Raw genomic sequence first — 25,378 nt, 5'->3', positions numbered from 1 at the left:
TCGTAAAATAACTTATAAGCACGAACCGGTAGTGCGCCATAGCTACTTTTTTTCTAAGCCGGGCCTTTTTCAGTATTCTGACTCATTGTCAAATGATTTGGTTTCTTAAAGCTAATTTAGCATAGCTCAAGCTCAGTCACTTCGGCAACTTAATATGCTGGGAAACTAACCTGGTCCAGCGCAGGCTAACTGTCAGGCTGTTACACATCCTCTAACACAATGATATTACCACTGACTCTCTCGCATACCATTATTTGACTTTATTAACCACTATCTGTACACAAATAAATATACTGTACACAGAAAATCAACTTAAATAAGGCTACAATGATAAATCATACAATATAGACCAACAAACGTGTTCAATTATGTTGTATATGAAATGTTTACGTTAACGCTGTATATATATATTTTTTTGTTAACACAGTATATATATATATATATTAACATAAACAATTGATATTATACAATAAAATTGAACACGTTTGTAGGTCTTGCATAATTTATCATTGTAGCCTATACATCTATACATATACTGTAGATATACATATATATACATATATATCCTAAAGGTTTTCTTTTCTTACTGGCTAGATTTTTTGTGCCCATTTAATTAGATTGAAGTTAAAATCACAAAATTAAAATAAATTCATAGACTAAATTTTAACTGGTAAGATGAATCTGAGCTTAATAATTGGCCTACTGTGACACATTCTATGCCTGCTGTTTCCATCCTATCACCACTAGAGGTCACCTGTTCACGATTAAGACTTTTTCACTGCACACACAGTTACAGGTTACTTTGGACTACATTTCCCATACTTCATTGCTTCATTGATTATTTCCACACCTGTAGTCAATATCAGGGACTATAAATTACTGATACATGAGCTCACTGGTTTCTGAGTATTGGTTAACTATTGTGAACTTTACTGAGTGTTCATTTCTGTGTCTGCCTGCCCGTCCGTTTTGTGACCTGTCTGTTTTGGATATCTCCCTGTCTGCTGCCTGCCTCTGATACCTCTGCTTTGTCCTTCGACTCTGAGTGTTTGCTGCCTGTCCTGATCATCTGCCTGGTTTTGTACTACTCTCTGCCTGTTTTGAACGCATCTCGCTGATTAAAAGCTTTGCACATGGATCCGCACGCCTCTTGCCTCTGTCCGATCGTAACAGTATACTCAGCCAAACAAGGATCCAGCGGCTTTTCTGAAGAACACTGGTCAGGTTTGAACCTTGCAAAACAATTACTAGCTCTAAAACAGGGCATGAGACTGTTAGAGGAATATATTCAGGAGTTTTTGGATTTAGCATATTTTTCTGATCTGCCTGATTGTGTTCTCATTGACTTTTTTTGTGACGGCATAAATCAACCCTTAAGATCTCGATTAATCCATGAGGGTCCTCGAACATCGCTCTGTCATTTTTTGGATTATGCTCTATTGTTAACTGGCTCGTCTTTCACTGTGGGGGTCGCAGAGGAATGCACTGGTACTTCCGTGCCTATAATGGCAGCCGCACCAGAGCCCTGTTACATCTCAACAGATCTTACAGAGCCAGTCGTCTGCCCAGTTGAGCCAGAGTCTGTGAGTGTCGTTTCCCTCGAGCCAGAGTTCACAGAGCCTCCTTCACCGCTGGTCCTGCCCAGCTCAGAGCCCTCTTCGCCGCTGGTCCTGCCCAGCTCAGAGCCCTCTTCGCCGCTGGTCCTGCCCAGCTCAGAGCCCTCTTCGCCGCTGGTCCTGCCCAGCTCAGAGCCCTCTTCGCCGCTGGTCCTGCCCAGCTCAGAGCCCTCTTCGCCGCTGGTCCTGCCCAGCTCAGAGCTCTCTTCGCCGCTGGTCCTGCCCAGCTCAGAGCCCTCTTCGCCGCTGGTTCTGTCCAGCCCTGAGCTGCCTTCGCCGCTGGTCTTATCCAGTCCGGACCCATCTTTGCCGCTGACTGCCTTCAACCCTGAGTCAGTCTTCACCTATTTCCCCAAGAACATTTTGGGGAGGGAAACATTTATCCATCGTCCGAAGTTTGCATCCAGCGTGGAGGATCCACCACTGGTGTCAGTACGCACAGCTGGGATTCCCAAACCAACTCATTCTAGCCCTTCTACTCCCGAGGTTATCCCGTCGGCCGTTCTACCCGTAATGGGGCTCGCTTTATGGTGTGTCTGGGCCACGTACACCACCGCTGAATATCCAGAGGTGGTGGCACTCATTTCAGCTCCTGGCGCGGTGATTACGTTTAGGGATGAACTTTGGTCCAGTTTTGAATTGGCCAGGGAGGCCGATTATGAACTCTTGCCTTGTCCTAAACCAGCCATGAAGATCATCTCTGAACCCTTGTTTTCCTGCCCTGAAATTGTCTCAGAGGCCGTTAATGAACTTTCCTCCTGTGTTGACCTGGCTACGGAGGCAATCTTTCAACTACCATCTTGTTCAGAACCAGCCAAGCAGACCAACAATGAATTATGGTACCGTCCTGAACTAGCCAGAAAGGACAATTATGGACTTTGGCCCTGTTCTGACCCAATTGTAGAAGCCAGTCCTGAATATTCATGTGATCATCTTCCTGTCAATGAACTCTCGCCCTGTTCTAAACCGACCGAGGAGACTATTTGTGAACTCTCGCTCAGTCCTGATCCGACCACAGAGATCATAAAGGAACTTTGTCTTTGCCCTGTTAGCCCTGTCATGACCCAAGACACTATGGAAGAATTTCCTGACGGCTCTAGTAGCCTTGTCATGACTAAAGTGGCCACAAATGAATTACCTGACTATTCCGTGTCTATCCCTGAATTTTCTGAACTGCCTATTTGCCTAGTTTCCATTCATGAACCTGATTTTGAGCTTTATGCTGATTCAGACAGTTCCACAGAGATTCTGATTGAACCCGTTGTATTTCCGGCCTCGACCCGACGGGCTGTGAATACACTGTCTATGTTTTATTTCCCAGTTTTTCTTAGGTTTCAGTCTTTGCCATGGGTTCCTGATCCATCTGGGCCTCCGTGGTGGTCTGCTGACGAGCTCTGGTGGACCAAAGTACCGCCCAAGCCGCCTGCTCTGCCCGAGGGGTCGCCTCTGCAGCCTGCTCCGCCCTGGTCGCCTCCGCCCTGGTCGCCTCCCCAGCCTGCTCCGCCCTGGTCGCCTCCCCAGCCTGCTCCGCCCTGGTCGCCTCCCCAGCCTGCTCCGCCCTGGTCGCCTCCCCAGCCTGCTCCGCCTTGGCCCCCCCCCCCCACCCCCGGATCCGCCTCCGCTCCACCTCCCACCTGGATTATATTGTTTTAGGAGCGTCTGGAAGCCGCTCCTAGGAGGGGGGCTCTGTGACACATTCTATGCCTGCTGTTTCCATCCTATCACCACTAGAGGTCACCTGTTCACGATTAAGACTTTTTCACTGCACACAGTTACAGGTTACTTTGGACTACATTTCCCATACTTCATTGCTTCATTGATTATTTCCACACCTGTAGTCAATATCAGGGACTATAAATTACTGATACATGAGCTCACTGGTTTCTGAGTATTGGTTAACTATTGTGAACTTTACTGAGTGTTCATTTCTGTGTCTGCCTGCCCGTCCGTTTTGTGACCTGTCTGTTTTGGATATCTCCCTGTCTGCTGCCTGCCTCTGATACCTCTGCTTTGTCCTTCGACTCTGAGTGTTTGCTGCCTGTCCTGATCATCTGCCTGGTTTTGTACTACTCTCTGCCTGTTTTGAACGCATCTCGCTGATTAAAAGCTTTGCACATGGATCCGCACGCCTCTTGCCTCTGTCCCATCGTAACACCTACAGTATATTAGCCTACTTTTGATTTACCCCATTACAATATATATTTAATATACTTTATGTCTTTCAATTCAAACACAAATATACAATTGGACATTTCATTTAATAAGACATAATAATTGTTCCTTATTATTCCTTCTGTTTTCCCATTTGTAATAATACCCTCCACCAACATATTAAAAAACACACAATTAGAAAAATAAACAATAAGTACATAGTTAGACACTTTTACATATGAAAAAAATATGAATAAATAAAAAAATGTTTTAACATTCACATGTATAGCAAACTTTTATAATTACACATTCCTAATAAGGAATTCAAGTAATGTTATTTAAACAACAAATAATAATAATAATAATATTAAATAAAATAATAAATAAGTAAATTAAAAGGGAAGGAGGGTTAGGCCTAAATAAAAAAGGTAATTCATGTATTATGTATTAATTTATTTAGAATATTCTTTGATTTAAGAGGTGCCCATATCAAAAAGTATAGGCTACTTTTGCTCTTAATTTCATGTTATCCTCTCCATAGTGTAATTTAGAAACTATAGTAGTCAAAAGTTTAAGTGATCAAAACCTTTCATCAAAGTTATACATGAATTTTGAACAATACCTGTCTTAGTACAACTTTGATGAACTTTTTTGACCCCCATCATATGTTGACTAAATCTAACCAATCATTTAAAACTGCAGGGGATTCTTGCTTTCTCCAAAATGTTGTTATTGCTTTAAAAGCTGTAGTAATTCCCAGTAATCTAAACAAGTATAACTAATCTTTATATAAGTATTTGTATTTTTAATTAGCTTAACTTAAATTTGATTTTAGGTTGATGTCACTTTTTAATCTCTTTTTACTTTAGACAGCGCCCATCTTTTGGCAAATGTCACACTTTGATTATTATAGTTTTTTTAATTATTTTGATGCTCATAATGCAGCAGAATGACTTTGAAACACTACACATTAGTTAACATTAGTTAACATAAACTAATAATGAACAGCACTACAGCATGTATTAATCTTTGTTAATGTTAATTTCAACATTTAATACATTATTAAATAGGTGTAGGCTATTTGTTAATGCACTGCATGTGAAAATGAACAAACAAGCTGTATTTTTATTAACAATACGTTAGATTACAGATTATAGCCTACAGTAACACATATATTGTTCATATTAGTTCATGTTAGTCAATACATTATTAAATGAAACCTCAGTGTAAAGTACAGTCTCTTGTATAGGATTCAATGTCCGCATTGCGCGTATTCTCACGTATTCTCACAGTCTTATACCTCAACAGTTTTACATCAAACTGCGACTTTCTTGACTTTAAAATGTGTCTTTTAAATTGACAAACATCATATGTGTAATTCAGGGCACAATTCAAACGAGATCAAAATATTTGTTGTCTCTCGAGTCTCGCCATTGACTACCATACAATATTTTTCCGAAATAAGGTCCCATGGCGGTCGACCGGAAGGGGAGGGACTTAGGCTCTCTTCACTTTCGAAATAAAACGAAAGAGGGTTAACACGTCTTGGAGAAGAAACTTTAACTGTCTTTTAACTTTAAGCAGACGATATAGACGATTTATAGACGATAATTATCAAGGAACATAGGCTACTCAACACCTGTTTGTCTGAAGACCGATTTTGCATCGACTTGGGATAGCGCGTGTTAAGAAGGGACAAGCGCGTGCACTCACATCCTTTATTTTTTTATTTTTACAGAGCTTATCCATAACACGTGGATTTAATTTAAAGAATGCTGAAGATTGTGTATCTGCTGTCATGCTTGACAGTTGTCAATGCAGGTAAGTTCATTTAATGCTTTCCTATCCACCTTATTTTGCAACGCAGAAGTAAGCTATTTTCTATTAATGTGTGTGAGAATAGTAAAACTATTTGTGCTACAAACAAGTGTGTTTATAATTACGACAATAGGCCTACATATAATATGGTAACAAATACGGGGCTCAAACTAACGTGGGTCTAGTTGTTACTTACACCCTTGTTTTAAATAGTTGCCATATTAACACAAAAAATCACTGAACATTTATTAAACCATAGCAAAAGTAAATTTCTGACTTATGTTAATTTTTCATGTCTATTTTTGGTTTATTTCAAATTTCAGATCTAATATTATTTTATTTTAATCTCCAATATGTTATTTAACAGTTGATATGGTTCTTTAATGTTTCGCTTGAAGCCAGACTGCGCGCGCACCTCCCCAAACGGACGAGGCGTTTACTTGACGCGCTGAGATAGGTTTTTTTTTTTTTTTATTTTTTTTTTTTTTTATTTTTTTTTTATTGCACTTCAAACAAAATAATGTCAATGTACAGTCAGAATTGCAATATATACAAAATGGAGAAAACAAAAAAAGCAAATAAACAAAACAAAGAAACCAGGGGGGGAGGCTAAACATTACATAAAAATATTAAAGGATTCACAAACCAAAATAGTTTTAATTGCTTTCTTATTGTGGGAATGAAAGATAGTTTTGGTATACAATTGCATTTCTTTTTCAAGAACCAAAAACAAAGGTTTGGTTTTACTGTACTTACATTTATGTATATGGAATTTAGCAAAAATTAAAATTAAATTTATAATATAGTACTCTTTCCTTTTATTTGAGGGACTATTATTAAAACCAAATATAACATTTTCTAAACATAAAGAAAAAGAGGGGTCAATGTTGTCAATTATAAATCTAGACAAATCTTTCCAAAATTTGTTAACATGAGCGCAATGCCAAAACAGATGAAACAAAGTTTCAGGCAATGTATTGCAAAAAGAACAATTCAGATCAATATCTTTTTTAAATTTGACAAGAAAATTATTTACTGGGTAGTATCTGTGTAAGATTTTGAAACTTACTTCCTTTACTTTATTTACCAATAAATATTTGTTTGGTAAAGTCCAGATGGCCTTCCATAACAAACCTCCAACCAATCTATTCCAGTAAGCAATACAGTTTGGCCTGGTGACAATGTCTTTTTGAAAAAATGAACGAATGGTTTTATTTACATTTATGACTCCAGGGGCAAAACAAATTTTTCCAATTTCAGTATCAAATAAATTAAAGGAAGAAAGGGGCGCAGTTCTGGTTTGGTTATTAGCTCTAATAATGCCAAGACCCCTGTGGGAATTGCATCCATGACAATCGAAAACTCCCTGGGCGTCACTGGAATTTTATGGAGATTTAACGCGCTGAGATAGGTCTGACATGGGTCTGACTGCAGAACCGCAGAACCATACGTCATAGCAGTGTGAGGACGACACATAGGCTGCGTCCGAAATCGCGTACTTTGTGAGTAGGTACTACATTTAAATTAGAACGTACTTCGCGACCGTTAAAAAAGTATGAATACGGGTAGTATGAATGGAGTCCGGACGTACTACATGCGCCATGTTGGTATTGTCACGTAGCATGCGCGGTCACATCAGCGCGAAAATTTAAAGAGCCCGTTCCACTGACTGCACCAACTGACCAATGTTTTTAGTTCTTCTCTCCGCTTTCGTCTGCGTTTTTACGTCGTTCGTGCTCACAATTCAGAGTCGTCGGTCAGTTGCTCGCACACACACACAAACCTGTGAACAATGACAGAGGTTGATTTTTGGTAAGGAAAAAGTAATTTATTTGCTTGTGATATTACCATCAATGAATAAACATGAATGAATCAATAGTATGCATGTGTTTATCTTTGTCGATTCATTCATGGATGGCAATATCACAGTGTGTGTGTGTATATACATATACACACACACACACACACACACACACACACACACACACACACACACACAGTGAACTGTAGGGTAACACACTGAGGTCAGATACAATACACACACACACACACACACATTCATTCATACGTGTATATATGACGTAAAAGAAAAAATTTCTTCTAAAATGAGCATTTTTATCAAGCTTGTATTATTTAGGTTCAGTAATTTCACTTTAATGACAATTAATAGGTCCTTTTCATTGCCATTAAAGTGAAATAACTGAACATAAACATACAAGCTTGATAAAAATAATCAAACTAGAGGAAAATTTCAGATGGCACTTAGAGGCTTTTACATCTTAAGTATTCATATATATATGTGTGTGTGTGTGTGTGTGTGTATATATATATATATACACACACACACACACATACATACATAAGGATCATATACACATAAGCCCTACAACCTACTGCGCCAATTCTTCATCTATATTTTAAAGATGGAGCTGACCTCCACCCCTCACGGTAGTCCATCCAGTCACTGATTGCGACCATGGGTGGGAAAAAGGACATCGAGGTGCTGGTGTTCTAGCTACATATCACATATTCGAGCTTAATTTTTTACAAATTATTTACTTTAAATTTGGGTAGGAAAAATACAAGTGGAAATCCAAAAATTACCCAGTGTGTAAAGTTCTCATCTTGTACACATGCTTTTAAAGAAACAGATTTTAAATTATTTTAAAGTGATGCCCAACAAATGAGATTGTTAGTAAGAAAGTCCCTTTAGATCTTTAGAAACCTGTGAAGGTTCCCTTACTGAAGCTGCTGACGTTCATTTTCTTCCCTCAAGATGACACTTTAATAAAAAAAGTTTTAAAACTTTTGCTTTTGGTAGTGCTTTAAGCTCTATTATACTACTGTGTGCCAAAGTTTTGTGATTTTGTTTTAAACTTTTGTATTCTGTATCCATTTAAAAGTTAAATAATATACAAAAATAAAGCAAATACATTTTAAAGGTGTCTGGTGTGTGTGGATATTTCTCTTCAGTGTGGCACTCATATTTTTCAGATATACCTGCAATTTGCTTTTCAAAAAAACACAAAAAAAACATCTGGAATCTGCCACAAAATAAGTGCACACACAATACCCTTTAAAAATATTAATTACTCCATGCCACATATTAAACACTTTACAACTGACAATCTAATTACTGTAAATCCCTGGGAATTAAGTGTTTTGTAATAAAACTTGCTAAAACAGCATTACAAAATGAACTTACTAACAAATAAATGGAAAGAGAGTGTGTAACATTTGTTTTCTTTATTATAATTTTTTTTTTTAGCAATTATTTCTAAAAGCTGAAGGAATCTTTCCTCTCTCTCGTCGCTCTTTCTTTTCTTTCCTCTCTTTCATTAGCCACTCTCCAGGTGTGGTCATCAGCCCCCTGCAAAATCAACACAGAATTTAACATTAGTGATGAACCATGGTCAATCTATATTATTAAATTAATATTAATGTTACATGGACAAGCTGAGGTACACTTGATAACAGTAAGTTAGCTTGCTACGTAGCCAACACATATTACATCAACACTGGTAAAGGAGAAATAAAATCGTTGTAAAATTAAAAAATAAAAGTTTTGTAACCCTCTCATTTAACTGAGAAACAACGTCGTTGTTTAAATAAAACAGTGTTAACTAACGTTATACTACAGGGCCGTTGAATGCTTGAATCTGATTGGTTGACGAACGTTCTAAGGTGTGCATTATTTTCAGGGAAACGCACGGCTAAAGTAGTTCCAGGCAGGTCTCGACCGCATTACAGTTCCATATCACTCCGCGTAGTTAACGGTAATAACGGAAAATAGGATACAATTCATAACAAGAAAAAACATTTAGCCGCATGCGCTTGATCTGCAGTTTCCAATGTCTAGCTTCACAATCAATGGAAACATGCAGTTTAATTTTAATAAATAAAGTATATTCCTATTTATAATCAATAGAAAATTAAACTGAATATAGGCTAAATAAATGGATAATCCTGCAGCACAGATTATTATTGCAGATAATATAACAATTGATAGGCCTACTTGTTAAAAGGGCTTTGTGTTTCATTTATTTGGCTAGTCTGTCATCTGTCAATAATAGGAAAAAAAATAATGAATTCGAATTAATTAAAAGGAATTGAATTAATAAATAAATAATAATATTGACGCACATGCTTTTCTGTCTCATTATTGCAACATCTCTCTCTCTAATAACTGCATTAATAACTGGGGACACACTTTAAGGCCGGTTATGAATGTAATTTGATGACTGATAATGCCCAAACGCGCGTTCAGTCTGTGTTCAAAGTCGGTGTTTAAAATCTGCTGCAGTCGATAAAAACAGTCAGAGAATGTGTCAGCTAGTCGTGTGTCCCCAGCATTAGTCTGCTATCAGTGGCTCAAACCTCCGTTACTAACTCTGTGTCAGCTAGTCGTGTGTCCCAGCATTAGTCTGCTATCAGTGGCTCAAACCTCCGTTACTAACTCTAAAATGACGTTTTGGAATTAGCAACGGAGGCATTGATTAGATGCGTAAGAAATTAGACCTACATACAAGAGCGTTTTAATGACAACAACTTTACAAACGTCTTGAAATACATAATCTGAACAATGTTTCGAGGTGTGGTAACTGTAGTACAAGCGGAATAATTGACTTCAGGCCGTTGAATTATTAGAAAAATACTGCACACCTGAGGTGTAACTCCGCTTCGCGTCGTGACCGCATTACCACCTCGGGTGTGCATTATTTTTCTAATAATTCAACGGCCTGTCGTCAATTATTCCTTACTTAACTTAGCTGACAGGCATTAGCTCGTTCTGTTCGGTAATAATAATAATGATAAAATTGTCCTTTTGCAGCCAATTCACAAACTTGTTCCCTCGATTTACATTATTTAAACTTTTAACAAGTCAATCGTTTACTTATATGATGTTAAACGAATACAATTTAACCACAAATAAACAAAAAGTGTGTTGTAAAGTACTTACCCTTGAAAACAGCCGCGTCTCCGTTTCCGCCATTTTCAAATATAACGACGACAACTCCTCTCCCGTGGCATCATGGGATAGTAAAGTGTCCATCGTATGCGCAGAGAATGTCTAATAGGAAGAGAATTGGCACTCTCTGCTTACTTCCGGTTTCTGGACTGGCTGCAGTAACACGTCTCTGTCCATGCGGGGGCGCTCGCAGGCGAGTGCAGAATGAATGGAGGTCTATGGCGAAAAACCCTCAAAATCCACTTTTCTCAGGATATAATTTTTTGTCTAGTAATTTGAATGTTGTATTCGAAAGGAGATGCAAAGAAATTACACATTGCTGGGTGTATCGATTTTTTAGAGTCACTTATTTGGTTTAAAAAGTCTTTTAAAATGTCAATGACGTCAGAATGCTGACGTCATTAGCAGAATGCTAGCGTGTTATGGGCAACAACAACTCAACCTGTAAGAAATCGAAAGGACATAAGTACTCGTTCATTCAACTTTCGACCTATAACCCATGTTGAACTTGCAAAACCTACAATAAAATCTGAGATTTCTCAACGGCAATCGGGTGAAAGAGACACATTTAGCCGCCTAGCCCCATAGACTCCCATTCAGTCTGCACTCGCCCGCGATCACCTCCAGTGGAATTCTAATGGAACTGCAACCAACCATCTATACAATGGGGCTAATAGGAAGTGCCAAGGCTCTCCGTAGACGGGCTCTGGTATGCGCACTTCAGAATCTCGCCGGATGTAGTAGGTCATCCGGGTACTTCTCGCCTACTGTTTTTCGAATTCTATGATTTTGGACATACTACTCTGCTTGCGTACTGTTTTTCGCATACTATATAGTAGGGAAGTATTCGATTTCGGACGCAGCCATAGTCTGTAACGACAGCGCCAGCCTGACAGCCTGATGCCGGAAGTGGGCGGGGTCAAAGTCTGATGCCGGAAGTGGGCGGGGTCAAAGTCTGATGCCGGAAGTGGGTGCAGCAAGGCATTTAAACGATTTAATTGAAAATGTAATATCTCAAATATGATAAAATATAAGAATTATGTTTTGTCCTATTAACAAAATACAATATACTACTATTAACAAATGTTAATAGTTTTTTAAAAGTTAAAATTATACTTTAATCATTTGTTTTGAGTCAAATAACAATATAAACTGAACAAAGCTTAAAACAAAAAACAAAAAAATTATATGAAAACAAAGGTTGAGCGTTTGAACATTTGATTTAATTGCTCCAAATAAATAATAGTAATTAAATAAAAATACAAAATCGAACTAAATAATAAGTTATACAAAATAAAATCAAACCAAAGAAAATAAATATTATAAAAGTTATGCAGGCACACATTTAACAATAATTCTCAAGTGAAAAATAAATCAAATAAATACAAATGGAGTTAATCCTGAGGCGCTTTTCATCTCCTTTAACCCTACTCAAACTTATCCTATGTGTTTGCATGTTTAATGGGATGCATTCATAGATATGAAATATTATTATAAAAAAATATAAATACAGAAATATATAATTGTTTGTGTTTTGTTAGCTTAAGTTTCAGTGTGGATTGTTTGTGTAACTTTTAGACGTTAATTAAGATAATTTAATATTTTGTCTAAATCATGCAGAAAACCATCTAATTCCAAAGGGACTACTATTAAATATGTGTACCTTGAAATGCAACGCAAGTCGCTTTGGATAAAAGCGTCTGCCAATGTAAAATAATATCCACTGTATATTAAAAAATAACTCCAGATGTTCATACCTCCATGAACAACAGCCTTTTTAAAGTGGATTTTAATGTGATTATTCAATTTGTCCCGTTTTGTCTGTTTAAAAATACTGATATACAAAAAGGGCAGTGAACATTTCTGCAGCATGTTGTGCATTGCTCCAAAGGTGTTAGCGCTGAACCTCTGTGAATTATGTGGTTCTGTAGGTGAAATAAAATACAATTAATGCAATTCTCATGGTCAGAAAATTTAACAAATGCTATAAAATACAACGCTTAACAACAAATTAAATCACAAACCATAAATATGTAACCTAACAAAGTGATACAATCCAACTGTAAAATAACAATACATGATCAAGTGCCATCGCCCCAATTCTCACTTAGTCACATTTATTAAGTCAAGTCACCTTTATTTATATAGCACTTTTTACAATACAGATTGCAGCTTTACACGGATCATAGGAAAATAATGCAACAAAGTTTGTCTCGGCGGATCTAGAACAAAATAGTGTCATAATCCAGCTTAAGTAGGTTCAGTGTTGATTCATTTCTGTTGTAAAAAAGTTATTCATTCAGTTTATTAATCTATATAACGTTATGTTAGCCATTCTGGAGAAAACTGTGATGTTATCATCCAGCTCAGTTCAGGTCTCATATAATGGTGTCAATGACAGATCAATAGTACTGTTGAATATTAACTTACAAAATACTTAGAGCCATTTTGTATAAGCGTAACGTTAAGTATGTTGTATCCAACAAAGATATAAATTATTTTTAGCTTCTTCTCTTCTTCTTTTCCTTGTTCTACCGTGTTAAACATGAACTCCGCCCACTTCCGGCATCAGACTTTGACCCCGCCCACTTCCGGCATCAGACTGTCAGGCTGGAGCTGTCGTCCTCACACTGTTATGACGTATGGTTCTGCGGTTCTGCAGCCGGTTATTATTGGACGCGCTCGCCGTTGTACTTGTCTTTGAAACGACGGGGCGACTCGCGTAATTGTCCTCTAAGCCATCAGGAATCAGCGGTGAGAAGAAGAAGCTATACACACGTGACAAGTTTATTTTAGTATACCCGTACACCGCCACCAATACCACACTACAAAAAGAATCGTGTAAAACCCAGTAAACCAAACAAAACAAATAAACAAAATATATGGATATGAGAATGTGTGTACAATATAAATAAATTAACAATCTCTTATATTTTCTAATTTCACTTAACATTTCATTGTTTCGTGAACATTTTTATTAAACATGGGCCTTTATGTTCATTAAAAATACTTTTTTTTATGCTATTGTATGCTCATTTTTTAAATGTAAGCAACTAATTTAGATGTGCAAACTGGGTGCCGGTGTGGTGAGAAGTTCGAGCTCGACCAGATTAAGAGGATAAAAGGGGATAAAGACAGAGGTAAAGTGATGTAGTGAATGAACAGTTTATCTAATTGCATAGGAGTAAGATACCATAATTTCATGACAGTTATTTTTACCTTAAACTTAATGTTAGCAGTTGTTCTGAGTTCTCCAGAGGCCCCAGACTGTGTGAATTTTTTTTTTTTTTTTTTTTTAACAATCATGTCAGTTTTAAGACGCATTTTTTTACTATCACTTTTTTTTATTAATGTTTTACTCTACAGTTTTGTGGGGGATACAGTACAGGCCAAAAGTTTGGACACATTACTATTTTTAATGTTTTTGAAAGAAGTTTCTTCTGCTCATCAAGCCTGCATTTATTTGATCAAAAATACAGATTTTTTTTTTATATTGGGATATATTATTACAATTTAAAATAATTGTTTTTCAATTTATTATACTTTAAATTATAATTTATTTCTGTGATGCAAAGCTGAATTTTCAGCATCATTACTCCAGTCTTCAGTGTCACATGTGACATCCAGTCTATCACATGATCCTTTAGAAATCATTCTAATATGAGGATTTATTATGAGTGTTGAAAACAGTTCTGCTGCCTAATATATTTTGATTAATAAAAGTTTAAAAAGAACTGCATTTATTCAAAATAAAAAAAATAAAAACATTTTCTAATAATATAAATCTTCTTTACTATCACTTTTGATCAATTTAACACATTCTTGCTGAATAAAAGTATTGATTTATTTCAACAACAACCAAAAAAAAGTTTTTTTTTTACTTTTTATTCATCAAAGTATCCTAAAAAGTATCACAGGTTATGAAAAAATATTAAGCAGCAGAACTGTTTCCAACTTTGATAATGAATCATCATATTAGAATGATTTCTAAAGGATCACGTGATAGACTGGAGTAATGATCCTGAAAATTCAGCTTTGCATCACCGAAATAAATGATCATTTAAAGTATATATCACAATATTAAATTTTGTTCTGTATTTTTGATCAAATAAATGCAGGCTTGATGAGCAGAAGAAACTTCTTTCAAAAACATTAAAAATAATAATGTTTCCAAACTTTTGGCCTGTACTGTATATGGCATTTTTAAAATGTATTTGCCAAAATTAGTAATCATATTTATTTACAGGTTTATTAAAAATAGCAAAGTTCACATTAAATCTGTATTGTAAAACGCGCTATAAAAGATAATGGGGACTTGACTTGAATGCTAGATGTAATGCTCTTGGTATTTGTGTTTAGGCTGTAATGTGTGTGTGTGTGTGTATATATATATATGCTAAATAATCATGAACACAATGACGGGGTGAAATGGGCTGTGATGCATGGGGCACCTGGTAAAATCTTGCTTAGGGTAGCAAATTGGTCAGGGCCGGCCCTGCATATGCAGAAGATAGTTCAAGTGTTAATTCTCAGGAGGGCCTTTTGTTTCATCGAGGAGTCGGCCAGACATACTGACACCAGCCTTGCATGACATACAGAAAAGGAGAAATATTGAGTAAGGAAGTTTAGGAAGATCTGGCGAACAATTGTTAATCCGTGTGAAATATTCATATTTTTTTGTGAATTGTAAAATTGCACAATGGCTGCCTGCTGCCATAAAGTTGAAGTATCATGGTCTTGTCATAAACTCAACTATGGACTTGGCCTGGACTCTGACTCAAATTAGCTGGTCTCTAGTACAACATTGCCTGTTAATAATTAATAGTACATAATATTATCAGCATGGTTAAAAATGCTACAATCACCATCTAAATCTCTCTTGATTTATCCTGCCTATTTTTGCTTCTCTGTTTCACTGTACATGTATTGTACATTCAGGACCCCCCCCCCCCCCCCCCCCCCATCTGAGGGTTGTCCCCTCCTAAAAATATAATTAAAATATGTGTATTGTAAATAATATAATGATATATACTTAAAACAATTGTTTAAGTAGTAAAACAATAAAAATGCAAACGGGAAAAAAAAAAAAAATGTTTTAACATTTTGAGTCCCCCTCCCTTGCCTCACGGTGCTTTGGTCCACTGCCTGCTCCCCTTTTACCTCATCACAAACATAGTGTGGGAGAGAACAAGGTTTTTCAGTTGTGAAACTCCAGTAAGTCAAGGCTCTTTTATTCACTTTAAACCTCGGATGAAGTGATTTTTTTTTTTTTTTTTTTACTACAGAATATGCTGCGTCATTAATAAATCATGACAGTTTTTATGATGATACCAATGTACTTTTGTCACCGATGTAGTCTGCATCGCTATGCTGGCGATTATAACCTTGTTTTATACAGTCTGTGCGTTTAACTAGATTGTTTAAAACCGTTCCCTCACACACACCCATAGAGTGTACGCATACACCATGTAGTCTTGTAACAGTTAGATATTAACTGTTAGACAAGTGCGGGTGCGCATTTAGATTTTCACGCTTTCACTGTGTGATTTAGACAGTTTATATCATTTAATATAGTTAATCTAATATAATATCACACAAAGAGTGCAGTTTTTCTCCAGATATTAACATGATAATAAATGTGATTTAATAAATTGATAAATGAAAAGTTTTCTTTTAGACACCATATTGCCTGTTTTAACTCTATTTCGCCAACGAAAATAGTTGAAAACTAAGCCAAAGCACTGTATTTGCGTCTCTGAGAAACACTGAGGTATTTCCTTACTGAATTATGAATCAGCTTTTTGAACGAATCAGTTGAATCTCAAAGTGGCATGATCCTCGTTTCCTAACACCTCTGCGAAGATTCAACCGTGAGATCGGTAGTCGAATCAGGCTCCTCCAATCGAAGCATCGAATCTTCGACTATTCGTGGTCACCCCTATAGAGGAGTGTTGGTATATGAAAGGAGGTCAAGGATAAAATTTGATGAACAAGTCTAATAATGTTCCACATATGGTTGAAAATACCATAATTGGCCTAGAGACATTCTGAGAAAGATGCCCTGTCACTCTGTTTGACTGTATGACTGCTGACCTTATTTTCTCGCAATTAACATAACTTTCCTCAAGAGCAGTTTTTGAAGGGGACACCAATAATACAGGCAAAATTGTACTTTCTATGGATATGTGTAGTACACAGAGGAAAGCCTTACTACTATTATTAGTGTAGCATGGAGACTGTGCCATTATCCTTCTTCTCAAAGTTTCTCTCTGGTTCATTGATAAAGCTGACTAAATTGGCCAAAATATTCTTCATTGCTGTGCGAAATTGACAAAAAATGATCTCTATATTTTCAGGGATTTTATCGATAATGATAATTAGACAATATTTTGCTGAGTGTGTTATTGTGCTGGTAACTTGGCATGTTTAGGACTGCCGTGGACAACCGACTCCTAAAGTTTTAGATATTCTTCATATTCTGTGTGGCGGTCAGTTCACAGCAGTGACAAATCATTTTTCCAATAAGTTTCAATAGATTTTTACCTTCATTGGCATTTTTACCTTTATAAATGTATTTTTAAACCTAATGATATGTATGCATTATCTTTTGTGTCAATTTCATACATTTAATTATAATAATAAGACACAATAGGGCTGTTACCAATCAAATTAAATAAAAATTGATCAACAAAATCTTTGCAATGGAGAGGAAACACAGAAGCTGCATTTGAAATGGCATTTAGATTTTACACAGACATAAATAATGTTTGTTTAAAACATAAAACGTTGAATATTGATATATAAAATGATTTAAAAATGAAAAGATACTTTAAATGTGAAATTAAAACCGCCAGTAGGTGGGAGCAATTCAGTGTTAATGAGTGAGTCATTTAATTTGATTTGTATGTGAAATGCAAATCCTGTCTGTGGCCTTTCTGGAGTTATTTATGTTATTTCTTAGTTTTATTGATCCAAAATGTTTTTATACATTTTCTTCTGATCTTTGTGTGATTTTTCTGTACATCTACATCGCGGCTTTGAAATGTTAAAGCCCCGCCCCCAGCCCCACCCCCATACCCATGATTCGACTATTAGTCGACTATAAGCAAGACATGACGATTCTGATTCGACTATGAAAATCCACAGTCGGGGACAGGCCTAGTCCTCTATTGTCATATGATGGTCACTCACACACATCTTAAAGATACAATTTCTTCTTCAGTTATAATGCCAGAGGAAGATAAGTCTGGAATGAAATGTAGTCATGTTATGGTCTGTATTAATATTTCTCGTCCTTGTGTATCCACAGGTTCTCACTCACTGATGGCTTTGGCAACATATATAGTTGGACCGACACCATTTCCTGAGTTCAGTGCTGTGGTGATGTTGGATGATCTGGAAATATTATATTATGACTCAATCACACAGAAACCTGTCTATCGCACTAACAGTGATTCAAAATACTATGATGAGGAGCAAAGTGATGCTGGTGTTGTATTTCAACACATGTATAATGCCATGAAAACTCGGGATTCGTATGTTAATGAACACCTTAATCACACAGATGGTGAGAACTATACATTATCATCATTAACAAATCATTTAATAACAGATATAGCTTATGTGTTTTAATTTTATTACAAAATTTGATGTAAGACTTTAAGATGGTAATCATAAAGTCCAGAATATTAATTTTCAGTTCACTACATTTTATATTGTGTAAAAATACATTTTTCTTTTATTTGAAGGTGTACATGTGTATCAGAGACTTGCTGGATGTGAACTGATGAATAATGATAAACCAGGTCCAATTCATTCCTGGGATGCTTTTGATGGATATTGTGTGGAGGAGTTAACCTATGACCTGGAAAAAAACAATCTCCATTTTAAAAAGCCATGGATGGTATCATGGGACCAAGTAAAACGGCTTCGTATACAGCTTCTATATGAAAATGTGTATCATCCTATTTGCATTAAAACTTTGCAGAGGTACCTGCATTTGGAAAAGAACAATGTGATGAGAAAAGGTGAGAGAATCAACCTGATTAACTTCAGTATAATTAAGATAACAACAAATATGAAGTACAGACAGAAAATGCGTGCCTCTGAATGCGTTATGAAACATGAGAACCATAAATAAATAACAACAGTAACACTTCTCATTATTCTCTGTAGTGAAACCCAGAGTCAGACTCATGAGGAAGAAACTCCCAGACTCTGGAGGGCTTCAGATCAGCTGTCTGGCCACTGGTTTTTACCCCCGTCACATTAACCTGACCCTGTTCAGAGACGATCAGCCTGTGGATGATGACCAGATCACAGGAGGACAGATTCTGCCCAATGGAGACAGAACTTACCAGATGAGGAAGAGTTTAGTGATCAGCGATGAAGAACTACGTGAAGGACATAAATACAACTGTACAATGAAGCACCTCAATCTGGACAACAAACTGGACATTATATTTGGTAAGTAAAAATGCCCAAACCAGCAAGCAAACAAACAAAATGCCCTTTTTAATATCAACAACATGGATTTAATCATAATAAAAACTATTTCAGTGCATATCTTTAGCTTTTGTATTTATTTGCCTGTTTTTTTTTTCAGATACAGATAAATATGGCCCAGGAAGATCCTTCAGTCTGTCTGTAGTTATCAGTGTGTTGGTGTTGTGTGTGGCTGTTCTCATCGTAACTGCACTCATCATATGGAGGAGGAGACGTGCTGCTGGTAAATGTTCTACGGTCCAGTTCATTACATTTGATGCTCAATTAGAAAATGAAACTAAACATCATGTTCCTTTAGAAGAGGCTCTTTCAATGTTTACCGTATACAGTTTTGTGATTGTGACTTTTTATTCTGGTTTATTTCATCTTATTCAGGACAACGCTCTGAGACGTCACTGAATCAATACTCCCCTCCATGTGAGTATACTATGTCTTAAATGAAGTCAGCAATATGTTCATTTTAAGTGTAATTTAGGAAAATGTCTAGAAATTGAACCAAGGGAATGTTTTATTGATTTCAGCCTCCACGCATGATGAAAATTGAGTCTGGAAAGTGCTGGAAAGAAGGCTGGAAAGTCCAACCAAAGCGTAAATGCTAACACTGCTAGCAAAATAGCAGCAGCACGCAGGTGGCCAAAACTTTTATGAAGATCCCTTCCAGTGACCTGATTACAGACAACTTGCATGATTATCTTAAACAAGACACTGATCTGGATGAATTTATACTGGTGGAGGAAGAATTTCCATCTCTCCCTCCAGCCCCAAGCAACATAGCACTGTAGACAGACACACAACGGTCATCCTCGCACAGATCTCAGAACTTTTCTGTGATAAAAAATGTGGAGGTTTTTTTTTTTTTTTTTTTAAAGTATTGTAGTGAACTGGCAAAAATTAGGAAAATGGTGAAGATAAAATTTGAGGTAAAATTTCCATCTTCTAAAAAAGTAGAGGAAATTTCTGAAATGGACAAAACATAACTTACTGAGCAGAAACTTAAATTATAGGAAATTTACAAAAGAATGGCTGAAGATCTTTATGATCTCAAAATGGCTTGAAGAGGGCGAGAAGAGCTCGGTCTATTTTTTAGACTTGAGAGGCATGCAAGCCAAAAATAATTATTATATTGAGCAATTGAATATTAATGGTGATAATGGTGATATTGCTAAGGACCCCAAAATCATTGCAAATTTGTGTTGAGTTTTATAGTTATAAAATACAGGGTACATTCAAGCACACAAAATAATTTATTCAGTACGGTGCAAATACATTTCGGCAGTCATTCCTTTTTCAAACGCTCTAATAAAAAATTATGAGCCAGTAAAGTTCTTAATGATTTTTTTCATTTATTTATACTGTGCATAAAGGACACAATGCACTTCTTTCTGAATTCCACCTTTTAAGTTTCCTAATCATGTTGTCGCTTATAAACAGTAAATTATTGTTAATTGTTTGGGGGTGGAATGCATCTGTGGAAATGATCTCTTCTCGTTAACGATTGATGGGTGGGAATCTCTAGGCACCTCACGATTTGATTCGATTACGATTCAGAGGGTAACGATTATGGATTATTAATGATTATTTTATTATTTTATTTTTTTACTACTTGGTACTTTTAAAGCAAAGTATTTATGATGACCCATAACAAACTTACTTCCAATACTTCCTATATTAAATATATTAATACAACAAATGGAAGTGATTTGGCAAGTCAACTGTAAGGTTATATTTGCCAGCATATGTCCCAACATTGCAAAGAACCAACATGAAAATAAATGTGTGCCTGTACTAGCAGCGTACTTGTAGTTAATTAATACAAACTTCAGCATATTCTGAATCTCTAGCATTTAATAATAGACTTCTAACCTGTTATTCCAATGAGCAATATAGGCTAATCCTTCAGACAAAAAACAACAATTTTTTGCTGTAGCAAATTCACAAACAGTTTTCGTTCAAAAATATAGAATGATGTTAGCCTGGGTGCCAGCCCGAACCCCGCCCACAACATTTTTTGGTCGGGAAGTTCGGTCTGGACTCGATCCGTTGAGGAGTAATTATGCCCGGCTCCCAAAAGGCCGAGCCAATCAAATTGCCAGGGCGGGCTTTAATCGATGATGGACAGATGATCTGCGGTTACGTAATCACCCACGTCATCAAAGAGCGGTTGGGTTGAATTAGTTTACAACAAAGACGACTGCAGCTGGAGAATTGAGATTTAACGAGTTCACACTTACAAATAAGTCAGATAGAATAAATGCGTATATGAGATTTAACGAGTTCACACAAATAAGTCAGATAGACTAAATGCGTATATGATGTGCTGTCCGAGAGGGCTGTGGGCTCGGTAGCCATACTCCCCCCGTGTTCCTGGTTGTGAGAGAACAAGACAAGAGTGAGGATTCGGGGTGGTGGAGGGACCGAGGGATGCTGAAAAACTGTCAAGGACTGTTAGGTAAGTTGACAGAGTGAATATGCTTCCTCGGTAACGTTAGACATGGTATTGTTTGATGACAAGTTGATATTGGATTGATTATTTGTACGTGCTTCTCCCGAACTTTGTTTATGAAACATCATGTGTAGATTCCGCCATCGCGTCTGTTATAGAAGATATCGACAGCGCATTCATTTTAAAAGAGGAACAGAGAGCCACGACATTTTGTTGGTTGAAAATATGAATGAAGAACATGCGTCATTTACTCCGTTGCTCTGATTGGTTGTAGGTCTATCCAATTGAGTGCAGAGGGGTTTTTTTTCCTGGTTCGGTTGAGACACGCCCCATAATCAAATCTCTATGGAGCAGTCTCAGACTCACATTCTGACTAGAATCTGAGTATGACGAAGTCAGGCTAGAATGATGTACCAGCAGCTCTCATATAATGCTTGTGGAGTTACGCATATTCTGAATAATTAGTAACATACAAACCCACTCTTATTCACAACTAAATAATATAGAGTTATGACTTGAAATGTTTGCTGTATACCACAATCAAAAACAGCTTATACAAAAACAGTGAATGAACATCTGCAGAGAGCACAGTCAAAATGTAACTTTGTGTGACTGGCATTGCACTGATACCCACTATGAGTGTTGAGGGCAGTATAATGTGCGTATAACAGATCAGTTTACAGCATATTGATGTGAAAAATCAACTGAGTTCTTGTCATATTTTATTTACCATTTTATAAAGCATATTGAATAATAGTGTTGGGTCCGAGTCCACCATTGTCGAGTCCAAGTCGAGTCCAAGTCCTTAACAATCGAGTCCGAGTCCAAAGAGGGCCAAGTCGCACTTGAGTCCGAGTCCTTCACATCCGAGTCCGAGTCGAGTCCGGCCGAGTCCACAAAGATTTAAATGGTTTTAAATTGACCTTTCACAGAGACCCGCCCCTCTTACTGTCGCTACGTCCGACAAGCCATTCCGCTCTCACTCCACATGTTCTCACACAGTGAAATAGGGCTACAACAAACGATTATTTTGATAATCGATTAATCTAACGATTATTGGAACGATTAATTGATTAATCGTCGATTATTTCGGCGACTAATCAGTAAGTTTGGAACGATTATTCAGCCTTTTCAATTAGTTAAAACACTGAGTTATACATATTCTAACTATAATATAAAAAAAGAAAATCACTTCAGCTTTTGAAATGGTTGGTTTAATGATCTTTGAGTCAACTGAACAGGTCGTTCTCTTTAAGTTTTCAGATTTCTGTCCAACTCAAATCACACACAAATGCAAAAAGCATTTGTTAAATATTCTGTTCTCTTTCAATAGAAAAAAAATTATCAGCTGCATTACAGACAAACTTAAACTGCAAACAATTATTATAAGAATCAAATAAAATAAAAAAAATTGACATGACAATTGAGCTGAGCTGACAGAGACATTCTCATTCACCTTTTAATTTACAGTATTAAACATTAACTGACGTGATATTCTTCATAACATCTCCTTTTGTAAGTCTTCATGAATATGGAACAAAATACAGGCAAGTGATAAGACTGTAATAACTAATAGTTACAATAATAAAAACAGCCCTGACTCCTAAGCTCGATCAAGCTTTATTTATTCTATGCAAAAATAAATCATCACATTACTGTAATTATATTATTATTGTTAATGTTATTGCTATTATTAGTAGTATTGCATTCTCTAAAAAGAGATTTACTGCTAGTTATTTACGTTAGCTCCAGCTGGAGAACATTCACCTCTCACCGGCTCCTCCTGTTTCCTCTTTAAAGGTCCCGTTCTATGCCCCTTTTCACAAGATGTAAAATAAGTCTCTGATGTCCCCAGAGTGTGTATGTGAAGTTTCAGCTCAAAATACCCAACAGATCATTTTTTACAGCATGTTTAAATTGACATTTTTTGGGGCTCAGAAAAACTAGCCGTTTCAGTGTGTGCCCTTTAAATGCAAATGAGCTGCTGCTGGACGACAGGGGGCGGAGCTTCACGAGCTCACGCTCAGTCTGTCAGGACAATTTCATCTCACGGAATGATGATAATATCAGAAACTCTCAGTAACGGCGTTCATTTCGAGTCGGACAATAATGCCTACAGAGTCAGAGTGCTGTACAGAGATGAAACAGGTATGGTTTAGTAGTTTAATTACGGTTATTATAACGTATTTGTCATCTGCTTGTAGGCTATGTATCCATTATTTATTAATAGCCTACAAGTCTGCTGTCTGAATGATGATCAAACATATACTGATGAGTTTAATAAAGTTTATTGTACATCACACAAAAGATGAAGCGTCAGTTTTACTTCAGAAAATCACCGTAAGAGCTGAGTAAACACAGTAGCCTAAGTTATAAGAAGTGCGCAAGTAGCCAGTAGAGTTGAGGGAGCATTCCTGTGGGCGGAGCTTAGGCAAGAAACGGTTCTGGTGATGTCACTAATGCAGGATGTAGAGGGATGTAGTCCAATCGAGCCGTTTTTTGTAGTCAACTTCTGTTAAATAAAATATCTCGCTTGGCATTGAACTTTGAGCTTTATAATTTTACAGATGTTATTTATGCTCTAACAGCAACATTACACACTAACTAAAGTTTGAAACATGGAACCGCATGCAACGGGACCTTTAAGTGCTTTAACATGCATGTTGTGCTCCCGTGAACAGCAAGTTCCGCCTTGCATGTATTGCACACGACAGCATTCTTGGTTTGAAGTTTTGTGAAACTTTACACACCTAGCTAGTTCGGATTCGTTTCCACTCCGTCATAATTCGCGCTGTGTTTTCTTCTACCGCAATAGCATTATAACGGCTGCATTACACTCTAGCGCTACAGCGTCGCAGCGGTCAACTCGCGATATTGCAGGCCCTTACATTAGGTCACGTGAGATCAAACGACTACTCGACAACAAAGATATTTGTCGACAATGTCGACTAATCGTTTCAGGCCTACAGTGAAATATATATTGCGGAGCAAAGAGGACACTGACAATGCGCAAACAGACAAGACAAGGCTTCTTCTGTTATGAAAAAGTCTCAGCTTTCAAATTTGGTAATTTTTATGAAATTAAAACAATACACACCGTTTTGTGGTGCTTTAATATAGGCCTCAACTCAAGCAGCACATGAACTGATAATATCTTCTAGTTATAGCACGAATTAAACATGAATGAACATCAGAACTGCAAAAAGAATTCAATACACACCATTTTTCAAGTTCAAGTCCAATGACTTTAATCTACTATCTGGTTTGGTTTGTTTGTCGGACAAAAATGGCAGGTATCTGCATTATGATTGGTCAGATCGCATGTCAATCAAATTCCAGTGAAAGGTCTCAACACTGAGCTCTTAAATTAATATGTTAAACCTTACAAAATGATTCCAATGTATAGTTACAGTCATACGTTTACCTATCGTACATCTTTCAGATTCTGCAAGGTAATGCTCAAGAATATAACAGGATGCATTAAGAGCCAGGAGTAAACTTTCGAGCAAGATGACGTTGATTTTTAAATTTTTATTTATTTTGATTATCTTATTTTGTTTTACATGCTAATATCTTATTTAGCCTCTAAATGGCAGGACTAAATTAATTAATGAATTTTTAAATAAAATAAGAGCAATTTACACCAATGATCCAGTTCAAAAATGTACACCCCCTGGCTCCTAATGGTTGCTTCCTTCTTGAGCATCACTAAATGTTTGCAGGGTTTGTAATAGTTGTGTATGAGTCCATCAGTTGTCTTCAGTGTGACAAGATGGATCTCACAATCATAGTCACTGCTAGTAAGGAGTCAAATATGCAGAAGATGCTGGAAAAGCAAAGAATGTGCAGGAGCTGGAGGATTTTTCCTCATGAACA

General features: G+C 36.8%; 2 protein-coding genes across 2 annotated transcripts in view; both read left to right on the top strand.

Annotated features, from left to right (window-relative positions):
- LOC307163738 (uncharacterized protein) overlaps positions 1-13,934 on the top strand; it is a 22,929-nt gene extending 8,995 nt beyond the window's left edge. Inside the window, exon 3 of the mRNA XM_079879958.1 lies at positions 13,737-13,934. The gene's annotated coding sequence lies outside the window, so the exon portion shown is untranslated. The remainder of the gene's footprint in view (positions 1-13,736) is intronic.
- Positions 5,257-25,378, top strand: LOC307163710 (major histocompatibility complex class I-related gene protein-like). Its single transcript, XM_079879917.1, has 7 exons — positions 5,257-5,588; positions 17,864-18,121; positions 18,303-18,581; positions 18,730-19,020; positions 19,160-19,282; positions 19,435-19,476; positions 19,581-25,378. The coding sequence occupies exons 1-7, from the start codon at positions 5,540-5,542 to the stop codon at positions 19,601-19,603; spliced, it is 1,065 nt and encodes a 354-aa protein (XP_079736043.1). The 5' UTR covers positions 5,257-5,539; the 3' UTR covers positions 19,604-25,378.

This window comes from Squalius cephalus, assembly GCF_949319135.1.
Source record: "Squalius cephalus genome assembly, chromosome: 8".
Lineage (NCBI taxonomy): Eukaryota > Metazoa > Chordata > Actinopteri > Cypriniformes > Leuciscidae > Squalius > Squalius cephalus.
Note: the sequence above shows the minus strand (reverse complement) of the source record. Positions and strands in the feature narration are given on the sequence as shown.

Bases quoted from the DNA above. Each gene is read 5' to 3' on its own strand.
- LOC307163710 (XM_079879917.1), top strand. From the start codon at position 5,540: ATGCTGAAGATTGTGTATCTGCTGTCATGCTTGACAGTTGTCAATGCA. The intron at 18,122-18,302 runs GTGAGAACTATA...TTTTATTTGAAG, and splicing joins ACACCTTAATCACACAGATG to GTGTACATGTGTATCAGAGA. The intron at 19,283-19,434 runs GTAAATGTTCTA...CATCTTATTCAG, and splicing joins GAGGAGGAGACGTGCTGCTG to GACAACGCTCTGAGACGTCA.